General features: G+C 33.4%; 3 protein-coding genes across 4 annotated transcripts; all 3 read right to left on the bottom strand.

Annotated features, from left to right (window-relative positions):
• Nucleotides 1-1,366: 1,366 nt before the first annotated feature.
• Nucleotides 1,367-5,585, bottom strand: LOC135837744 (sex peptide receptor-like). Of its 2 annotated transcripts, XM_065353124.1 has the most exons (3): nt 4,404-5,392; nt 3,682-3,973; nt 1,367-1,943 (listed from the first exon to the last, which is right to left on the bottom strand). In XM_065353124.1, exons 2-3 carry the CDS (start codon nt 3,969-3,971, stop codon nt 1,505-1,507), a joined length of 729 nt encoding a protein of 242 aa, XP_065209196.1. In that variant the 5' UTR covers nt 3,972-3,973; nt 4,404-5,392; the 3' UTR covers nt 1,367-1,504. The 2 variants fall into 2 exon arrangements, with proteins under 2 accessions (XP_065209196.1, XP_065209195.1); XM_065353123.1 differs by having other exon boundaries at nt 3,682-5,585.
• Nucleotides 5,586-9,278: 3,693 nt separating this feature from the next.
• LOC135834486 (sex peptide receptor-related protein 2-like) lies at nt 9,279-11,254 on the bottom strand. Its single transcript, XM_065348370.1, has 2 exons — nt 10,586-11,254; nt 9,279-10,310 (listed from the first exon to the last, which is right to left on the bottom strand). The coding sequence occupies exons 1-2, from the start codon at nt 11,230-11,232 to the stop codon at nt 9,860-9,862; spliced, it is 1,098 nt and encodes a 365-aa protein (XP_065204442.1). The 5' UTR covers nt 11,233-11,254; the 3' UTR covers nt 9,279-9,859.
• A 6,530-nt stretch (nt 11,255-17,784) lies between these two features.
• Nucleotides 17,785-19,630, bottom strand: LOC135834484 (G-protein coupled receptor dmsr-1-like). Its single transcript, XM_065348367.1, has 2 exons — nt 18,785-19,630; nt 17,785-18,704 (listed from the first exon to the last, which is right to left on the bottom strand). Exons 1-2 carry the CDS (start codon nt 19,477-19,479, stop codon nt 18,257-18,259), a joined length of 1,143 nt encoding a protein of 380 aa, XP_065204439.1. The 5' UTR covers nt 19,480-19,630; the 3' UTR covers nt 17,785-18,256.
• Nucleotides 19,631-22,371: the final 2,741 nt, after the last annotated feature.

Here is a 22,371-nt window from a genome sequence, read left to right as displayed (position 1 = left end):
AACAAAAATCCCTTTTTAGACAGGTGGCTAAACATTATCCTTTTTTGTGAAAAATTCCAGTTTCACGTATTCTAAATAGCCTATTGTTTGAAATCTCACTTTTTGACTGAGAAAAAGTGTAAGTACGTAATTTTTGCCAATAATTATTTCCAAAAAAATAATCCTGTTTTTGCTAAAATTGTGAAAGTCTGGCAAAATTTTACACCTATCCGCATTTCAGCGGAATTTGTAAATATAAATAAGTTTTACTCGCCCAACCCCCCACCACCAGGAAAATCCCGGAGTTGAATTAGACGGATTTTAGAGCGCCCCCCCCCCTTCTCCAAGAAAAATTGCTGATAATTTGTATTTAAAAAAAAAATGTTTTCAATATTACTTCAAAAGTACTTACTTAATGTGTTTTGTGCAAAAATTCTCGCTATGGAAGTATCAAAATTGCTAAAAAATCACTTTTTTGTTCGAGAATTGCTCAGAAATCTAGCTGCTTTTCACCCAAAACAGCCATTTTTCTGTCAATCATTCCCAAAAATCGCGAAAGTCTTGCCTTCATGTTAAAATAGGTAGTCAAAATTTCTTGTCTCTTCAAAAATTGAAAAAATTCTCTTCTTAGCCAAATAGCTAAAAATTGTTGTTTTCAACAAAAAAATTCCAAAAAATTCTCACGTTTTTTTATTGTTGTTTGAAATCTTATTTTTTGACCAATATTGCAGAAAAGTGTAATTTTTTTGTCTATAATAAAATTGTCAAAAAAATACTCATGATTCTTGCTAAAATTGTGAAACTCCGAGAAAAATATTCGCTTTTCAGCAGAATTGGTAAGTAGAAGTACAAATAAGTTTCACTCCCCTCTCCTCCCCCTAAAAAATTCCAAAATAATACCTGTACGAGCTGAAGTTGATTTCATTAAAAAAGTGGAATTTCCAAAAAGTTGCTGGAGACTCAAAATGGCTTGAAACCATTTCCAATCGATTCAGCATGTTCAAATTAAAGTAGAAAATGAATTTTTAATTTTAAACTTCATTTTTAAAATTTTTTTGGAGGCTTTAGAACTGCTCAATTCTGTTTGAAATCGTTTCGAATCGACAACGGAGGAGGTAGAAAATGAGCTGTGTTCCAAATTTCAGTTATCTATGGCAATTTGGTGATATTTCAATTTTTCATACACATACACTAATGGCATCCTGTACGTGTAAATTTGAGAAAAATTGTGCTTCGGAAATTCTTTTATTCGTACTTATTATTCAAAAATTTCGAACCCGTAATTTGAGCTGCTGTAGAACTGCAAAATTTAAAAGATACTCAGCCTGAATTCTTTCAAGAGTCGTTGAAAAGCGTCTTCACAAGTTATAAATATTTAAATTCAACAAAAAAAAAAAATACGATTTATTTTAGTGTTGGAAATAAAATGATGAATAACATTTCAATTTTACATGAATAATTAAGTATGTACTTATCTTAATAGGTACCTAGGTAAACCTGCTAAAAAACTTAAAACCACCTAATTTTATTGAACTGCATGATTATTTGTGCCTGTATCAGTTTCTTTGGAAACTTCTGAAGCAACTAGGGTTTGTGTTTGATGGGAAACAGTTTTACAACCAAACATAGATTTAAAAGTGACTCTGAATTGATTACTCAATGTGTAATATACTACAAACGTGATGGCAATATTAAAATTAGTTATCGACTGGAATATTGATAACAGCGAAGTGAAACATTCTTTATGATTTCCGGAGGCTTTCTCGTTATAAATCGCTCGCAACAAGCTTAGTATTCCTTTAGGAAATTCGGCTATGAAAAATAAAGCCACGACTGTGAACAGTATGCTTGTTGATGTGTTGATTTTTTGTTTCATTTTCGCAGCTTTCACTTGGCTTTTAACGCTTGTAGAATGAGTTAATTGTTCTTGGTGGGTTTTTCTTGCTATCAAGATGACGATGAGTCTAAAAAAAAAAAAAAAAAATGGAAAAATGTCAACTTTGATGTATGTTCAATTTGAGACTGACAAGGCAACTACCTGAACCGGCAGAAACGAAAATGAACGAATCAAAGCTAGATTGAAAGAGGACCATCTCAGGACCCCAAATCCAAAATTTCAAGTGCTAAAGTTGATTTCTCGATTCTTGGTGAATTTTTGAAAATTGAAAAATCCGAGAAATTATCAATTTATATCAAAAATAGAAAATATTGATGAAAAATGGAATTTTCTCAGGAAGTGGCCCAGATGATGTCCCTAACTCATTTATGACTATCGAAATTCGTAAAACCTCAATTCCAGTCATTCTGGAGTCTCCAGCAATTTTTTATTTCTCCAGAAACTTGAAATTGCTGTGGAACGGCTAAAAATCAACTTTAGCACAAATAACTTTATTTGATGCCTATGTGGGTTGCCTTTAACCATTTTTTGCGGTTATCGCGAAAATCGGCGTCTGCCGGTTCAGATGTGTATTTTTGGCCACTGGAAAAAATGACAAAATTTGAAAATGTTAAATATTCCATCTTTTACGATGCTACCTATCCAAAATCGAGCTCTGACCTTTTTTCGACGTTCCGAATAGGTGAAACCTCCATTTCGACCATTCTGGAGCCTCCAGAGATTTTTTATCATTTCTCCAGAAAGTTGAAATTGCTGTGGAACGGCTAAAAATCAACTTTAGCACAAATAACTTTATTTGGGGCCTATGTGGGTTGCCTTTAACCAATTTTTGGGGTTGTCGCGAAAATCGGCGTCTGCCGGTTCAGATGTGTATTTTTGACCACGGGAAAAAATGACAAAATTTGAAAATGTTGAATATTCCATCTTTTACGATGCTACCTATCCGAAATCGAGCTCTGACCGATTTTCGACGTTCCGAATAGGCAAAACCTCCATTTCGACCATTCTGGAGCATCCATTAACATTTTCAAATTTTGTCATTTTTTTCCAGTGGCCAAAAATACACATCTGAGTCGGCCGGCAGACTCCGATTTTCGCGATAACCGCAAAAAGTGGTTAAAGGCAACCCACATAGGCCCCAAATAAAGTTATATTTGTGCTAAAGTTGATTTTTAGCCGTTCCACAGCAATTTCAAGTTTCTGGAGAAATAATAAAAAATTGCTGGAGACTCCAGAATGACTGGAATTGAGGTTTTACGAATTTCGATAGTCGTAAATGAATTAGGGACACCATCTGAGCCACTTCCTGGGAAAATTTCATTTTTCATCAATATTTTCTATTTTTGGTATTATTTGATAATTTTTTGGATTTTTCAATTTTCAAAAATTCACCAAAAATCGAGAAATCAACTTGAGCACTTGAAATTTTGGATTTGGGGTCCTGAGGGGGTCCTCTTTCGATATAGCTTTGATTCGTCATTTTCGTTTCTGCCGGTTCAGGTAGTTCCCTTTGTGAGACACCCATTTTCATCACTTTTTTCATCGAAGAATGGGTCTCTCGGAGACCCCCCCCCCCACAAATGTCATGCTATGTACTTCATCGGAAAATAGGAAGTACCTTGGGGGTTTGAATTTTAAAATGGCCGAAAAATTGTATGTTAATCTTTTTTCAGAAGGGAAATTAGGTTTGGTCAGATTTATTCAGATTTTCCCCATCCCATGCTCTATTAAAAAAATGAGAAAAATCAATATCTGACTATGAGTGACTGAAACATTCCCTCATAAGTAGGTATTGATTTACTTACCTATAAGTTAACCACGTCAGCACAACTGAAGGTAGCAATCTGCCCAATACTCCGTACACTATGGATGATGTCCTGTACATAATGGGGCTCTTATCGTGAGTCAATTTATAAATGGTCGTTTGATTTACATTCTTCGTGACTATTTCACGCGCTAAATACGTCGGAATACCCAGCAAAATGATGCACATTATGTAACCAGCAATCACCGCATTTCTCGTTATTTTCATACTGCACCATCGACGTTCCTTCAACGGATGCACTACAGCTATATATCTCCATAAGGTAAGCATTACTGTGAGAAATACCGACATGAGGTGAGCCGTAGCTATGAGAGCATTATACCATATCCTAAACACTGCCCACCAGTAGGTCAATTGTGTTTCAGGATCGTGATAGTAGGTACATTTCAGCCCAGCGGATAAAAAACGAGCTAATAGGTCTAGAAAATCGACCAAAGCTAAATGAGAGAAAATCAGGTTCGGTGGCGATATCATATGTTTTCTTGTGAATACCAATAAATTGAGGAGATTAAAAATGGCGCCGAAAAAACATATTATTATGGTGGATGGAACGTGCAGATTATCTTCGTAATATCTGCCAATTTCTTGTAGTGTAGCTGGACAATACGATGCGGCAGTTGACATGCTTGTTTTTTTTTTTTTTGAAAGTATGGTTGATTTGTTTGGATTTATGTTGAATGTAGATGTTATTTTATGACGTACCTTGTGTAGTTTTCTGGTTGTTACTCCACAATATATCTTCTTGGATTTTTTTGGAAATTGAATCGCAATATTTTTCAAAACGGTTGCACTTAAACTGAACGTAAATTTTATTTTATGGTAACAAACGCGTTTGTATTTTTTTCCAACGTCCAACGAATATAAGTTTTCAAATAAACATCACGAATAACTAGAATGGTAATTAAACATCAAACTCTTCTTAAAATTTTACATAGAAAATGATTGTTTATGTACTTGTAACATCGTGTTCTGAAAATTTAACATCATATCTCGCGAAATATATAATCAGAAAAAAAAAAACTTTAATTTGCCATTAAACTAACTGCGTACGACCGATGATAGATAGTCTATTGCTTAAAGTAAGATAGGAGTTATCTATCCATATTTTTATGACAATTACTAATTTCTGAGATATCATATTTTTAATCATAATAATGTATTATTTATCTGCGAAACCAGATAATTCAACGTATGAATCGAGGAAATAAATAATTTTCACTGGAACCTCTAAATGCTATAATGATCGATAACACTTAACAAAATTATTAAAATTATTCACTCTCAAATAACGGACACTATTTATTAATAATAGCAATTAAAGGCGATTTCGATAAAAATTATTAATTTAAAATTGAACACACGTGCTCGGAAAGAAGTTTTAAAAAAGTGTATTCTCGCGATTGTTCTCAAACATCTACTGTTGGTCTACGAGTAGGTACCTGTGGTTTTTTTGCCTGTATTATCGAGATTTTTATTACAGTGGCTCATTTTTCATATCGCATCGTTAATTGCGGCGACCAACTGTTTATTTTTGATACTAGTTTGGTTTCCCAGTTCCAAAAACTGGTTTCCGGGATGAAATTAAAATTTTTTTAGCATAGAAAGTGGTACTCGATGCATGATTGACCTTCGTATATCGCCGGTAGACAGTTGGCTGTTTTCCATGAAGTTCACGATTATGTTATCGCAGTACCTAACGAGTTGACCAACGTGCTCTTATGGCTGTATTGATGCTTTGGAGATACTGATGGGGTTTTTTAAAATCACTCAGGGATGAGAGGACACTAATCTCCATAGAAAATTGACTTGGCTTTCGTTCTAAACATTATTGAAATTTTGTTCGGTGGAAATGATGCTGGAAAAGTTGAGGAAGATTGCCGAGGTGCTCATCTTGGATTTGAACAGAACTGTGATTTTTGAAAAGGGTACTCTCTAAATTTGAAACAGTCAAATCAAATTTCACTGCTTAGCAGTCACGACATTTTGCCTTTCTGAAAGCAGTGGGTTTTTACTGCAAAACAGTAGAAAATCTACTGAATTGGTCAGTCAAAATGATTTTTTACTGACCAATTCAGTACATTTTCACTGTTTTTCAGTAAAAAACCACTGCTTTTAAAAAGGCAAAATGTCGTGACTGCTAAGCAGTGAAATTTGACTGCTTCAAATTTAGAGAGTATGGTCCAAAACCTCCATAGCCAAAATGATTTCTCGACTATTGGCGAATTTTTGAAAATTCAATACAGATCTTTTTTGGTAAATTATGCTTTCACAAAAAATGTATAGGTACATACTTATTTAGTGAAAATTGCATAGAAATTAGTCCTAAAACTGATGTCGGCAGTTCTCTCGATCTGAATTTCACAATTTTTGGCTATTCCAGAGCCTCCAGTGTGATTTCCGATTTCTCCAGAATTTAAAAATGTCTCCAGCTGGTGTAGAAATCAATTTGGGCTGTTTACAGTCGAGTTGTGGCGTATCCTGGAAATATTTGAAAGATTTATCAGTATTTGAGATGATTTCTAGACAAACTATCGGGTGTTTTTTTGAACAACTTGAAAATTTTCCAGCCGGAGAGAAATGTGCTGATTTTTTGAATTTTTCCCTCGCGCATATTTTGGTAAAAGACGAAAAGACTAAAAAACGAAAAGATGTAAAGATGAAAAGACAAAAAGAGGCAAAATAGAAAAATGGAAAGACCCGTACAACAATGACCATGCTAATTTCGATGTGAATGTCGACCCATCCACATCCGTCACTTTTGGATGCCACATGTTGATGTGAATTTCGACCCTGTGTCGAGCTAATTGTCGATGTAATTGTCGACTGATGTTAATCTACATTCGTGTCGACAATTGGCTCCACACAGGGTCAAAATTCACATCGACATGGGGCATCCAAAAGTGACGGATGTGGATGGATCGACATTCACATCGAAATTTATGTCGACCTCCTGCTTCATTAAGTTTTAAAATTTGAGTTTAAAAATTTTCAATTTTTTTTTCTAAAAATTATGTTCCTCTGATGTGGCTATGCTAGTGCTGAAAACAGCATCGATGCAAAGTCCACTTCCGAAGAAGTACAGACGAAAAGTCTGTATAATCAAGAAGTTCAACAGAACTCCCTTATATCAAAGATGGTGCAATACTTTATCTGCGAGTACTAAACTAATCCATTTTCATGTCGACATGTCGATGTTAATGTTGATGTGAAATTCGACATCAACAAATACATCCACAATATCAACATCATATCATCTACAACTCCAAACTGCGAAAAAGTGAATAATTTCATAAATTCCCTAAAAAATTTGTTTTCCACATTGAACAAGATCATATTTTTGAATGTTTACTAAAATTTTAAACACTAAAACAGAAATTTTAATTCTGAAAAATTGGTTGACATAGTTGTAGATGTAAATTTCGAGCATCGAATTTTACATCTACATGTCGAGATGGCATGTCGAGGTATCAGAAATAATGAGAAAATTTTGAAAATTTTCATTTACCTGGCTTTTGTATGGACAGAAGATTCCTACTAAATAATTAATTGATCACTTTTCTATCATGTGTTGGAAAAAAACGTAGTCAATGTAAATGGCGACGTCGACAATTGTTGTGCGGGGAAAAGAAGAAATGACATAAAGCCTTAAAGACAAAATGAAAGATGGAAAGACAAAAAAAAGAAAAGACAAAAACACAAAAAGACAACGATACAAAAAGACAATGAGACTAAAAGACAACGAGATGAAAAGATGACAAGACAAAAAGACGACGAGATGAAAAGACAAAAAGACAATGAGATAAAAAGACAAAAACACAAAAAGATGATTGACGAGATGAAAAGATGACGAGATAACGAAACAAAAAGACGACGAGACGAAAAGATGACAAGACAAAAAGAAGACGAGATGAAAAGACAAAAAGACAATGAGACAAAAAGACAAAAACACGAAAAGATGATTGACGAGATGAAAAGATGACGAGACAATGAAACAAAAAGACGACGAGATGAAAAGACGACAAGACGAAAAGAGTAAAAGACAAAAAGACAAAAAGACTAAAAGACAAAAAGACAAAAATACAAAAAGTCAAAAAGATGGAAAGGCAACGAGACGAAAAGACGACCAATAGACAAGACGACGAGACGAAAAGACGACGAGACAAAAAGATGACGAGACGAACAGACAAAAAGACAAAAACACGAAAAGATGATTGACAAGATGAAAAGATGACGAGACAATGAAACAAAAAGACGACGAGATGAAAAGATGACAAGACGAAAAGAGTAAAAGACAAAGAGACAAAAATACAAAAAGTCGAAAAGATGGAAAGGCAACAAGACGAAAAGACGACGAATAGACAAGACGACGAGACGAAAAGACGACGAGACGAACAGACGACGAGACGAACAGACGACGAGACGAACAGACGACGAGACGAACAGACGACGAGACGAACAGACGACGAGACGAACAGACGACGAGACGAACAGACGACGAGACGAACAGACGACGAGACGAACAGACGACGAGACGAACAGACGACGAGACGAACAGACGACGAGACGAACAGACGACGAGACGAACAGACGACGAGACGAACAGACGACGAGACAAAAACAAAATGAGAAGAAAAGATGGCGGGACAAAAAGGACAAGAGTAAAAGATGATGAGACAAAAAGACAAAAAGGGATGAGACGAAAAGACGATGAAACAAAAAGACAACAAGACGAAAATACGAAAAGACGACAAGACGAAAAAACTAAAAGACAAAAAGACAAAAATAGGTACAAAAAGTCGAAAAGATGGGAATATAAGACTGTATGTAAGAACCGAATTTCACATTTCGGCCATTCTAGACTCTAGTGCCTCCAAAGCGATTTTTGATTTCTCCAACAGGTGTGGAAATCAATTTGGGCTGTTGAAATTTGACTTTGTTAATTTTCTTTTGTGTGTGTGTGTGGGGTGGGGGTGGGGGGTGAGAGAGGGGTGAGTGGAGAGCTTCCTGAAAATTTTGCTGAAAAAAAAACTAGTGAAAAAGGTGATGAAAAAGTACCTGGTGATTTTTTTCAAAAAAAATTAATTTGTTATACGTAGATACCATGTATTGAGATGTCCGCCTGGAAATCAGCTCAAATGTGGATTACTGGTCAAGAATAGAGCCACAATTCAATTTTTAGCCATACCCTTATTGATTTCCACACTTTCTAAAGACATTTTAAAATTGTGGAAAAATTAAAAATCACACTAGAGGCTGAACAATGCCTCGAAATTGCCAAATTCGGATTCGAAAGGCTGGTTTGTGGACAAGAAAAGGCGATTTGTGCAAACAAAAATTTCTCTGTTTATAAACAGAAAGATTTTGATTTTTTGAATTTTTTCCTCAAGGTAAAAAAATGCATTTGAGGTATCCGCCTCAGTAAATCGTCTCAAATGTAAATAAATTCTTTAATCAAGTTGAGAATAAATCACGATTCGATTCTTAGTTGCCCAAATTAATTTCTGAGTCTTGTGTGTAAATTTTCAAATTCTGGAGAAATCGAAAATCGTGCTTGAGGATCCAGAATGGTCACAAATAGTGAAATTTGTTTCAAGGGTGTTATAGTTTTTCTTTCGTGACTAATTTCCATCATTTTTACAGAATAATTAAAAATATACCTGTATTTTTTTTTCTTTCCAAAAAAGCAGAAATCGTCAAAGATGGTCAATTTTGAACTTTTAAAAATTCGCCAAAAATCGATTTGACAGCTGAAATTCTGGGTTATGGGGATCTCAGACCATAATTATGCTCTTTGCAAAAATCGCGGTTCCATTTAAATCAGAGGTGAACACTTCGAGAAGTTTTCTCAAGATACATATCTACCTACGTAAGTATTCAAAAGTTTATAACCGTGGATGATGTCTAACCTCACGCATTGCCAATTACAATAATGAATCGGTTTTACTTTTTAAATGAAATTAGCTCTCTAGCGGATCAAAAAAAACTCACCATTAACAAAATTATTGAAATAATTTACATGAGTTCAAGCTACTGCATCTGTGAAACTGAAGTAGGCATGCCTCGTTTTAAAAATATATTTAGAAAAAATGAAAAAATTCGAATGATCTTGACTTTGTTTTTGATTTGAGTGACTGTGAAATAAGTGAAGATCGTTTTAGCTAAATTTTTACAATTGAGGAACCTGTATCGATTTTTTTAATACTACTTAAAGTTAGATAGGTACTCGTTTGTGTTTGACGAGAAGCATTACTACAACTGAACAGCGATTTAAACGTGAATCTGAAATGTTCACTTAAAATATAATATACAATGAAAGTGATCGCTAAATTGATATCAGTTATCGTGTTGAATATTTGTATCAGTGAAGTGTAACATGTTTGATGAGCTGTCGTGTGAAATATTCCATCGAACTCGTAAACTGCTCTCAATAAGCTAAGGATTCCTTTTGGAAATTCAGCGATGAAAAATAATATCACTACTGTCAGCATTATTGTCGTCGACCTGTTGGTCTGCTTCTTCAATTTTACGTTTCTAATCCTGTTTCGAGCGATTGTGGATGGAGTCATTTGTTCTCGATTAGATTTTCTTGTTAATAAGGTGACAACGAGTCTGAAAATCGGAAACAAAAATAGTCAAGTGCTTTAACAATTCACATCGGTTCACTTTTCACAAATTTTTATCTTCTGAAAAAGCTACAAAATCGCTCTTGAAACAACTTTTTGATTTTCAAAAATCCAAAAATTAACCTAGGGACTTGAAATTTTGGTTAAGTACGTAGGGTGTATGACAAGTTCTTTTTTTCTAGCTTGATTTCAATTAAATCGCAGAGGGTCAATTTAGAAGATTCTCTTTCAATTTGACATCAATAACTGAGATATACTCACTTAATGGTCAATACAGCTAGCACAATTGCTGGCAATATCCTGCCCAGAAATCCGTACATAATGAACGCCACCGGAAAAGCTATTGAATTTCGTTTATAATCGACTATATAAATACTCGTATGATTTATGTTGATGGTTTTAACATTACGCGACAAATGCATAGGTACTCCAAGCAAAACGCAGCACATCACGTAACCAACAATTATCACTTTGAAAGTCATTTTCATATTGCACCAGTAGCGTTCCGTCAATGGATGCACTACAGCTATATATCTCCATGCAGCCAATTGCACCGTGAGAAATGCTGATATGAACTGAAAAGTGACTATGAAAGTATCGCAATAAATTGTAAATACTGCCCATCCGTAAGTTCTTTGTTGGCTGTGGTCATGTTGGTATCGGACGTATTTAATCCATACGAGTGGAATACGAGCCAGTAGAACTAGAGAGCTCACGAAAGCTAAATGGGCGAAAATCAAGTTTGCTGGTGAAATCATAGTTTTCCTCGTGAATACAACCAGGTTGAGTAGATTGAGAATGGCACCGATGAAACATATTTTCGTACTGATGAATCCGTGTATATTCTCTCTGAAATATTTACCAAATTCTGGTAACGTTGATCCACAGTATGGTTCTTCAGTTAACATCTTGGTGTTTTTGAAGGCGATTGTCAATTTAAATTTAAATTTTACTTCATTACTGATGCGTCTAAACTCGATTGTTTCCACTTTTCAAATAGATTTAAGAAAGAGGACATTTTTTTAAAAAATGGTTTCAAAATTTAGCCACATATTACGCGAACTTATTATTTTATTAAGAAAAGAAGAGCGTCATTTTGCGAGTAATCTCGACTATGTACTGGTCTATTGCTAAATAATTGGTGTTTAAGTATCAAAATATTCATCAACACACGCTGATTTCGGGTAATTAACTTGGATAGGTACATCGTGAATAATTGCACTACAGGGTCTTGCAGAAGTCACGCAGCCGATTTGTATTTTTAATTAAAACACTTTGCACTAATTGTTTTATACTTTGAATAATAATTTTACAACTAAGTAAGTATAGGTAATAAAGTACAAAAGAGTGTAATCTGTCTGTGCCATGAACTACTGAATACGTTTCTCCATTCGTAAAAAATGAAAATATAAAAAAAAAAGTGAGCGTTGCATGACTTATGCTGAGCCCTGTATTTAATCGACTATTTTCTTATGAGATAAGCTAATTTAACGGAGAAGTATTTGAATTATCTCATTTCAAACGTAATTTGTAAAAATGTTGTTGAGTAGGCAATTGATCATAAAATATTAGAGGATGTAAAAACGACGATTTTCTGAAATATTCTTTTTTTTTTTTCTTAATTTAGTGTTTTTTAGTAGAAATTGTGGAAAATGGTTCTGAAGCTAATATTGACTCCCTAGAACCAAATCACTTTCATCGTTTCCGCTCATTCTGGAGCCTCCAGCGCGGTTTTAGATTTTTCTAGAACTTTTGAATTTTTCCATAAAATACAAAATTAACTTGGAGAGCTATCGAAATCGAGTTCTGATCTATGTGTATTCTCAATCGTATGAACGAGTTTATCTACAATCATGGTGATTTCCAGGTGGACAATTAGAGTACTTACCTTCTTTTTTATTTTGTCATGCTGATCTGAAAAACATACTCGAGATGCAGTTCAAGGACAAAGCTAATAAAGATTCGTGAGACAGCTTGCTTTCTTAAATTCTGATCAATTCGGAAAATTGGGAAATGGAAATGCTAGAGAAGTCGAAAAAATCCATTTCTAAATTTTGTGAAGGCTTTTTGAAAAACTAAGAAATTTGAATATCAAGTATCTGAACCCTAAACCGTTTGAAAATTTTTAAAAATTAAGATTTAATGTGTGCATTTTTTCCTGAATTCTCTCTCCGTTGATCTTCGTTCGATTATTTTTCAATTTTTGGTGATTTTTTTTAACGTGGGTCGAAAATGGAGAAAAAAAGTCAAAATTGTACTAAATTAATCTGGAAATCTGATATTTGGTCAGATTCATTGGAAACAGATTTAGAACGATTTTTAGGAGTTTAGAAGCCTCAAGCAGCAGACTTTTGAAAGTTGAAATTTCAACCGAATTTTACCAATAATGAAGTTGAAGAGCTAAAAGTTGCATTAAGTATACCCCAATTTCAGCTTGCTGGATCGAATGAAGCTGGGTTTAAGGCGTTCTAGAGCCTCCAATCATATTTTGAAAATTCTCCAAATCAGCTAAAAGACCTCAAAAATACCCATTAACGTTCTTGAAGCCATTTTATTACAGTTTATTAGGATAATAAAAAGTTTTTTTTTCAACTTTTTTTTCAAAAATTCGATGTTTCCAATTCTTGTCTCTACTTCTTGAAGAATAAGAAAAGAGAATGTCTACGATATCAACGGTGAATAATTTACAGAAGTATTCAATCTTTCAGTCTTTTCAAAATGGTTTTCATGCATTTTACGGTTGCAAAGGGTCATTCCATGCCAAATCGGCGGATTTTTGCACGAGGGGTCTTCGATTTTTTTCAAATTCAGATCATGTGTAGAGGTCATCAAATAATGACGAATGACGCAAACCGGACATTTTTTCGATTTTTTTTGACGGAGCTGTGGCGCTTCAAAGTTCTGCAAAATGCCCGAAAATGGAAAATTTCAGTTGCAAATTGCTCCGGTTGTACGTGGTATAGAATTTTGAACTTTTTTTCAAATTGTAGTACTTTGAGAGGGTAATCGACGAATGATGTCAAAATCAGTGTTGCCACTTTCAAAAACCTAAAAAATTGATTTAAAAACTTATAATTTAAACATAACCACTATGTCCACCAGTAAAAATTCTGAAAAAATTCTCAGTTTTAGTACTTTTCAAGTAGAATAACATATCAAAAAATTGGAGAGGCCTTTTTTTTCATTTTCGAGAAAAAAAATTACAAGTTTTACAATTGTTGCAAAAGTACCATCAGAAACCTAAAAATTGAAAATTTTTGCATTTTTAAAATATTTTACCAATTTGTAGACGAATTTGTGAAAAAAATCCCCCTCCCCCGCAATTTGTCAACAAATTGACGAAAAATGCAGATATTTCGCTCTTAAAATAAAATTACAGCACGAAAAATCGAACTTTTTGTCAATTCGTTGACAAATTGCGGGGGAGGGGGATTTTTTTCACAAATTCGTCTACAAATTGGTAAAATATTTTAAAAATGCAAAAATTTTCAATTTTTAGGTTTCTGATGGTACTTTTGCAACAATTGTAAAACTTGTAATTTTTTTTTCTCGAAAATGAAAAAAAAGGCCTCTCCAATTTTTTGATATGTTATTCTACTTGAAAAGTACTAAAACTGAGAATTTTTTCAGAATTTTTACTGGTGGACATAGTGGTTATGTTTAAATTATAAGTTTTTAAATCAATTTATTTTAGGTTTTTGAAAGTGGCAACACTGATTTTGACATCATTCGTCGATTACCCTCTCAAAGTACTACAATTTGAAAAAAAGTTCAAAATTCTATACCACGTACAACCGGAGCAATTTGCAACTGAAATTTTCCATTTTCGGGCATTTTGCAGAACTTTGAAGCGCCACAGCTCCGTCAAAAAAAATCGAAAAAGTGTCCGGTTTGCGTCATTCGTCATTATTTGATGACCTCTACACATGATCTGAATTTGAAAAAAATCGAAGACCCCTCGTGCAAAAATCCGCCGATTTGGCATGGAATGACCCAAAGCCTTTGACTGAAATTATCGAATTTTTGCTTTCTACCAAAAATAGAAAAAGATCTTAAATTTTTTCAGAATTGTGATCTGTCACGAGAAAACCAACCTAGTGTCCAAAACGTAAATTTTACAGGAAGGGCATTTAAAGTTTTGAGTCTTTGTATCAGGCGATCTAAAATTTTTAGGTCCGTGAAACTTGCACCACTTTTGGCCCCCATGAGTGCCAACATAACCCGATATTTTTTTTTCAGAATCATCACATTCAAGGTTGCCAAGTCCAATAATCAAAATTTCCCAAAATCAATTTTTTCAATTTTTTTGAATTTTTCGCCAAAAATGTTGCAAAAACTACCCGAGTATGAATTATTAATGAAGAATAAGTTATTATTTTTAAATTTATCAAGCCTTACTCGAATTTCAAAATATGGCACAAATCCTCCAAACGTGGGCCGATTGTTGCAAAAATTTGCATTTCGACTCCCCAGAACATACCTTTCAAGATGATCAAAAAAAATGTTTTTTTCAACTTTTACTGTAGTTGCTCTATTTTGTGACGTCAGATTTAGGGTCAAGAGAATCGTTCGCGAACGTTTCAACCCCCACAGTTGGATTCAGCACCCTAAGTACAACTAATATCTACTTAATAAATTGAAGTGGTGTTTTCTTGGTAACGCAATCACTGCAAAACGGCTGGACGGAAAATTTTGAAAAAATACTCGAAATGTTCAGCGTGATGCGTAGATGGTTGTACTGGAATTTTTTTCGCGATTAGAGGCCTTAAAAAGCTGTAATTAAGCGTAAAAGTTTTGATGACGTCACCAATATCTTTGAGCTTTCATTTCGCTGCCGAATATTTCGGATTTATTGCTAAGCATTTTACAAAATCATCAAAGCTTCTCTACTTAATAAATTGAAGTGGTGTTTTCTTTGTAACGCAATCACTGCAAAACGGCTGGACGGAAAATTTTGAAAAAATACTCGAAATGTTCAGCGTGATGCGTAGATGGTTGTACTGGAATTTTTTTCGCGATTAGAGGCCTTAAAAAGCTGTAATTAAGCTTAAAAGTTTTGATGACGTCACCAATATCTTTGAGCTTTCATTTCGCTGCCGAATATTTCGGATTTATTGCTAAGCATTTTACAAAATCATCAAAGCTTCAATTTTTAACATAGGTATGTACTTAGAGAATAGGAGATCGAAGGTGAATCTATTCCTGAAGAAACTCGAAATGTATGGGTGAGCTCATTGGCCAATCATATCTCTTCAACTTCATTTTTTTTTTTTTTTATTTAGTCAATTTGGAATTTTTACTCCTTGCATAAAAATCAGTTTAAAAACGGGAAATGTGATAAGTATACCTATCCAAAATGGTTAGATTTTTTTTTTGATTGTCAACTTAAAATTTTCACACAATACAAGAAACTTGATAAAATTGCCAAGTTGCCTTTATGTAGGTAAAATGCTAATCTTGCCCTAATCTCATGAATAGATGCACCATTATGCATGGCAGAAAAGATGCAAGATTGAATTTGGACATTCTAATTTTGATAATTGAAAGAACAATGTTTTTGTTATGGGAAGAATTTGATTTTTTGGCTTGAAAATAGAAATTTCAGTTCTAAAAAACGAAAGCAAAAAGACCCAAACAAAGTGAGGGTAAATGCTCTCAGAATTGTAAAAAAAATTTCTATGTGAGAAATTTATTTATCTATTTTTTTGAATTTGAATAACTAATAGATTTGGGAAAAATTCGAGTTTTTGGCTTGAAAATTTAAAAATTTGAGTGATTTTTTGTAGAAATTTCAGTTTTAAAAACCATAAGCTAAAAGACCTAATCAGGGCAAAAGCTCTCAAAATTTTGTATTTCGAGAAGTAAAAAAACATTTTTTTTCTGGTAAATAAATCCCTTTATTAATACTAAAAATTCTCAAAACTTAACGATTTCGTCGAGTCTGGCAAAACATTTTCAAGATTTAACAAATTTGGGGAGGGAGGTCTGATCAAAGTTTATCCCCTATAGTTTCGTGTATGTCGACCTTGAAGGATCAAAAATTAACTATAAGCTTCAAAACGAGTTGGAAGCACTTGCACTAGATAATACATATAAGGTATTGAAATTAGTTTGCATATTGAATTTTAGCTTTCTAAATCCATTTGATGAAATTTTGTGGGAATTTCAAATTTCAAAAATCTGCTGAAGGATCTGAAAATTTTTTAAAAATCGATGGAGGCTACAAAATGACTTGCACCTACCGATTGGAAAGATGGGTAAACTTATAAGAAAAAGTCAATTGCGATGCTGCGATTTAACTACAACGATTCACTTTTGTTCTGAATACGATTCAGAGTCTGATTCTGAATCCGATTCAAAATTAATTCGCAATTCATTTCTGCGATTCGAATCACACAATTTTTAATTTTGACTATCGACTGAAGTTGGAAGGGGGATACTGGATATGGTCCAATGGACTTTGGATTTTCAAAAATGCCATCCAAATTTGGGATTCGTCCAGGAGAAATGGACCTTACGATGAAATCACAAATTTTAAAATGTAGCCAAAAATGAAAAAAATGTCAAAAAATACCAATTTTTTATAATTTCTCAGTAACTATATGATATTTTGCGAGATTTTCTTCCAATACTATATTTATGTACTACATATCTTCATAAAAATTTGAAGGTTACTTCAATACGTACATTATCAAATTCTATTCCCTGCCCGAAGGGCAGGTAATTTTGCTTGTCCACCATAAAAAAGATTTCGATTTTTTGGACACTAAGCTGGTTTTCTCGTGACAGATCACAATTGTCAAAAAATTTCAAAAAAAAAACTTACATTTCTGTATTTTTCCCAAAAGTCTTGCTTTGCCAAACATTTTCAAAGAAGCTCTACCCCTTATTAAATTTGCTAAAATCTTAGATTTCTGCCTAAAATTGTCAAAAATTGCAAAAGGGTAGGTACCTACCTATATACCTACTCATTAACATTTTGCCAGTTATTTCTAAAAAAGTTTTGCTTTTTTTTAGGAATTGACAAAATTTGCTTTTTTGCCAAAAAATGCCAAAAATCTCACTTTTTTGCTAAAAATGAATGAAATTTTATGTTTTTTTTTTCCACAAAACTTCCATAAGGGTTCAACTTCTTTTCTTCAAAAATTGGTCAAAAGTCTCGTTTTCTTGAAAAAATATCCAAAAATTTCATTAAAATAGTCAAAATTTTACTTTTTTTGCCTGAAATTGTCAATAATTTTCACGTAAATGTCAAAAATTTTCAAAAAATCTTGCTTTATTACCAAAAAGTTATGAAATAATCTCTGCTGTTTGGCAAAAATTCGGAAGAAGTATCATTTTTTCTTATCAATTGCCAAGATCAAAAATAACATAATAATTTCATAAAATCGCTACACTTACCTACACAAGTTTCAAATTTCAAAAAAAAATTAATGCATTTGTTGTGCAACTTTATGCGCTTTATTGAAAGAAATAAGAAAAAAAATGAAAATATCACATGAAAATAATCAGTATAGTTTAACTATAACTACTCTTTAAAAAAATACACCAAATTTTACAATACATTCAAAGTTACTAATCAAAGCCATCTCCATTCAGAAAAATACAAATATCACTGGACCGATTTAGTAGGTATAAAATCAATAATTTTTGGCGAACTTGTTGCCAAATTTGGAAGCTTTTATTTCCAATTCCAAGCTCACTTTTAAAAAATGTAAAACTGCATCATTAGGGTTATTAACTACTTTTCATAAGTGATGAGCCTCAATTATTCCAAAATTCATAGTGTTAAAATACAAATAATTCAGTCTCGGTTCGTAAGAATCGATTTGGACTCAAAACACGATAAACTTAATTATTGTAAAGCCATAATATTAGGTACCTACCTACCTATTCGATTTCGATTAATATAGAAATTGCATTCGTTAAACGTCATTCATCGGGTAATTGATCTAAACGAAGTTCTTCGATATGACGAGTACGTGAACCTAGAAGGGATATTTTTTTGATAAGAAATTGTATTTTAATACTTAACAAGAGTTTAAACGTCAACCTGAATTGTTGACTCAAGATGTAATATACTATAAAAGTGATGGATAAATTGATATCAGTCAATGTAGTGAATATTTGCACCAACGAAGCGTAACATCGACCTTGAATTTCTTCGGACTTTTCATCATACTCGTAAATCACTCGCAGTACGCTTAGTATTCCTCTGGGAAATTCGGCGATGAAAAATAAAACCACCGCCATTAACAATATCATCGTCGACCTATTCGTTCGTTTTCTCAATTTGAGGTTATGCAAATCGCTTTCAACGCTCGCGGATTGAGTTAATCGTTCTCGATTGCCTTTTCTTGCCAGTAAGGTAAAAACGATTCTAGAAACAAAAAAATAAGAAAAAATCAGCTTATTTGTGCCTTTGTTCCAATATCGATAAGTAACTCGATACCTACTTACCTAAACGTGAACCCTGCCAGTACAATCGATGGAAATAATCTGCCTATTGGTCCATAAACAATGAATGCCACTTTGAACATAATCCTACTTCTTTCGTAATTGAACGAATAAATATTCATCTGATTCATTCTCGTCGTTTGAATACTCCTTGAAAGAAGCATCGGAACACCGAGCGAAAAGCAGCATATTATGTAACCAGCAATCACGACATTTCGAGTAATTTTCATATTGCACCAATGACGTTCCATAAACGGATGCACTACAGCTATATACCTCCATGTAGCCAAATGCACTGTCAAAAATATCGATACGAACTGGAAACTGACTATGAACGTATCGCAACATATCAGAAATACTGTCCCTATGTAAGTTCGTTTTTCTCCAAAATCACCTTGATCCTGAATATACAGCATCCATACGAATGGAATACGAGCCAGTAGAACGAGAAAATCCACCAAGGCTGAATGAGTGAATATCAGGTTAACTGGTGAAATCATTGCTTTCCTTGTGAATACCAATAAGTTGAGTAGATTGAAAATCGAACCTATGAAGCAGATGGTTATGGAAATGCAACCGTGCATGTTCTCTCTGTACAGTTCCCCAAATTCTGGTAAAGTGATTCCACAATATGGTACTTCAGATGGCATCTTGAGTTTTTGAAAACAAGGATCAATAGTTGAAAAATGAGGGTTCATTTGACCTACTTTGAATATACCTGTTCAAATTTTACTTCACCACTGATTCCTTTACCTAATCATTTTGGAATCGAGTTTAATTTTCTGATCACCGGATCACGAATATTTTCTCGAGTTCAATTACAAATGCGAATTCAATCAAAATGTTCATTTTTAAAAAATATTATTTCAAAATTGACACAATTCTCGCGCACATATTTTGTACTGACGATCGTTAATTCGCGATTAATCTCTGCTACGATACTGATTTAGGGCTGTTGGCGTCATTAAAATGTTTATCAACAGTCACGGATTTCAGATAATGTTTTTATCCGTCGCATTATATTTTTGTTATGATATTTTATTTTTTTTCAGCGAGAGAAAAGTTTGATTTGTCTAATTCCGGGAAATGATGAATATTATTCCGGTTATAATATTTTAATCTTTGCAAGATTATACGATGAAGGATTCCCCAAAGTGTCACCAATCCCGGGGAGAAGGGGGTTGCGATAAATCCTTAGTGAAATTTCATGATGGATTTAATTGTGTCAACTTCAATTTTTTTTCAAATTGGGCTCATTTTCCTTGAGAAAATTTAAACATGACCATTGACCAAAAAGAGGCAGAATACTGAAATTTGTACTTATGCCATGTCTCTCTTTTGGCTTCTCAAATCGACTGACTGCAGTTTCAAGCAAATCTACAGCATTCAGTGGATTTTTAAAAAGTCATCACTCATCACATTGATGCGTAACGTAATAATGAGGATAAACAATAATTACATATGTCGATTTTCAAACCCGAATTAAAAAATGCACATAATTATGTAAACCTTAGATCCATGGAAGTTTGGTTGAAAATTTTATCAGCTGAAAATGTTTCCCGAGGAGAGAGTCAATTTATAACGAAATTCAATTTAAAACTTTGAGAAGTAAAAAAATGAAATCAAAAAAATTGACTGCAAACGAAATTTCAATGTTTTTGAATTTAAAAATTTCCATTTTGTGTGAAAGAAATTTATTGAAATTTCAGTGTGGAATTTATGGCTCTTCTCCCTTCCACCGCCACAAACCAAGGCATTTTTGGGATAAAATTATAGGCGAGTTACTTGGGAAGAAATTATGTAAGCAGGGAAAATCAAAGAATTGCCAAAAATCTTGGGGTTCTCCTTATTGAATTATAAATTTTCAAAAATTTTCGTCTTCGCTTTGCTCGGTTCAGAACATTTTTTTTTCCTTTCTCCGACCAAATATGGGTTGGTGTCGGTGGGAAAAAGGGCAAAATAACGAAAACGATGTGCGAAATTTCTGAATTTGATTTTCAAAGTCTAGAAAGCTAGGGGGAAAAACGCTAAAAATTGCGAATTTTGTATTTTTGATTCCAACACCAACCTTGAAATAGAACAATTCAAATTTTTTGTCAAGTAGGTATGAAGCATCGTTTTTGAACATGTGAAATTCTTCAACATTTTTGTTTCCAATTCCTTCTTCCGAAATTCGTTTGAAACACGATCTCGCTGATTAGCATGAAAAATACAGAGGGGGGAGTTTGGGGTAAAAAGTTGAGAAAATCTTTCAAAAAAAGTTGAGAAAATTTCAATCTCACTCGCTCCTTCTCGACATATCACTTCGTCGCACATTTGTTGTACAATGTACAATAATTGTACATACATACCTACGTAGGTAGGTACCTATTGTATGAATTTTGATTTTCGCTGTACATAAGTATTTAGAGAGGAAGTTTGGTACCTAATTCTCGATTAATCTCATAATCAGGGTTAGTCGCGTATAATACTGACCTTGGACTTTTAAAGTTGGGTATGCAGATTTTTATCAATGATGACTGATTTCCGATTCTATAATTTTGTTTGTGCGATGTGAGATTGTCTACGTAGGTATTTTATATTTTTAAAATAAAATGCTTTCGTATCAAATTTTTCAGTGCTACGGAAGAATTAGTTTGCGCTGCCATTACCAAAGTATGAAAATGCAATGATGATATTCATGAAAAGGATTAATCATTTATTTGTTATAATAACAATTGCTTGCACCATTTAGCCCCTTAAAATCTAACAGAAGTAGAATTAATCTTGTAGGTCTAGGTACATAATTTATAATAAAAATTGAACTACATAAGTACATATATGCCTGCTTATTAGATACCTACCTAACTAATTTATTCATTTTCCTATTTATATACCTATGTATCTACTTATGAACTTTCCTACTTGATAAACATCGAATTATGTACTAGGTTTTGTGGTGTAGGAATTAGGAATAAGAGAGAATTTTAGAACTAGGAACAAATAATGAGAAGATAGGTATTAGGAAATTTTATGATTAGGAAATATTGGGATGGGTTTGGATTAGGATACGACAAACCTACCTAACCACATAATACAAAAATGCTCTATTTTAATTCAAATACACGAAGATCTGTTTCAACCAATACTCAATCGAAAGAAAGGGATTTTATTTACAAGGTAGGTAGAACCTACATCATACACAATCTTAGTTGGAACGTATCCCAGTGTAAAAATAAACTCGAAAAGTAAATTGAATTTACATACATTTCTAGACATTGCAAGCAAGTCGAAATAGTTGGAAATCTACTAAATCTATACCTAGATTATTCAGATTGAATCACTGTATTAAATCCTTACCTAGATTATTCAGATGAATTCTAACTACTTTACCATTAACCTAATCATTACCTTGACCATATCAATCGTAGTTGGACTGAATCTATTCATAGATTATATCGTAGCCCTATACTTTGAAATAAGAACCTAAATGCTGACCAACATTTTGGCTAGAGGATTTCCCTCAGCCCTGCCGGTAACTCGACCAGGAAACTTACTCCATTAGAATTGATGTCCAATTAATTAGTGAAATAAATTCATAGCAACACAAA

The sequence above is a fragment of the Planococcus citri genome, chromosome 2, assembly GCF_950023065.1.
Source record: "Planococcus citri chromosome 2, ihPlaCitr1.1, whole genome shotgun sequence".
In the NCBI taxonomy this organism is placed as follows: Eukaryota; Metazoa; Arthropoda; class Insecta; order Hemiptera; family Pseudococcidae; genus Planococcus; species Planococcus citri.
This window is presented reverse-complemented; position numbering and strand designations above follow the sequence as displayed.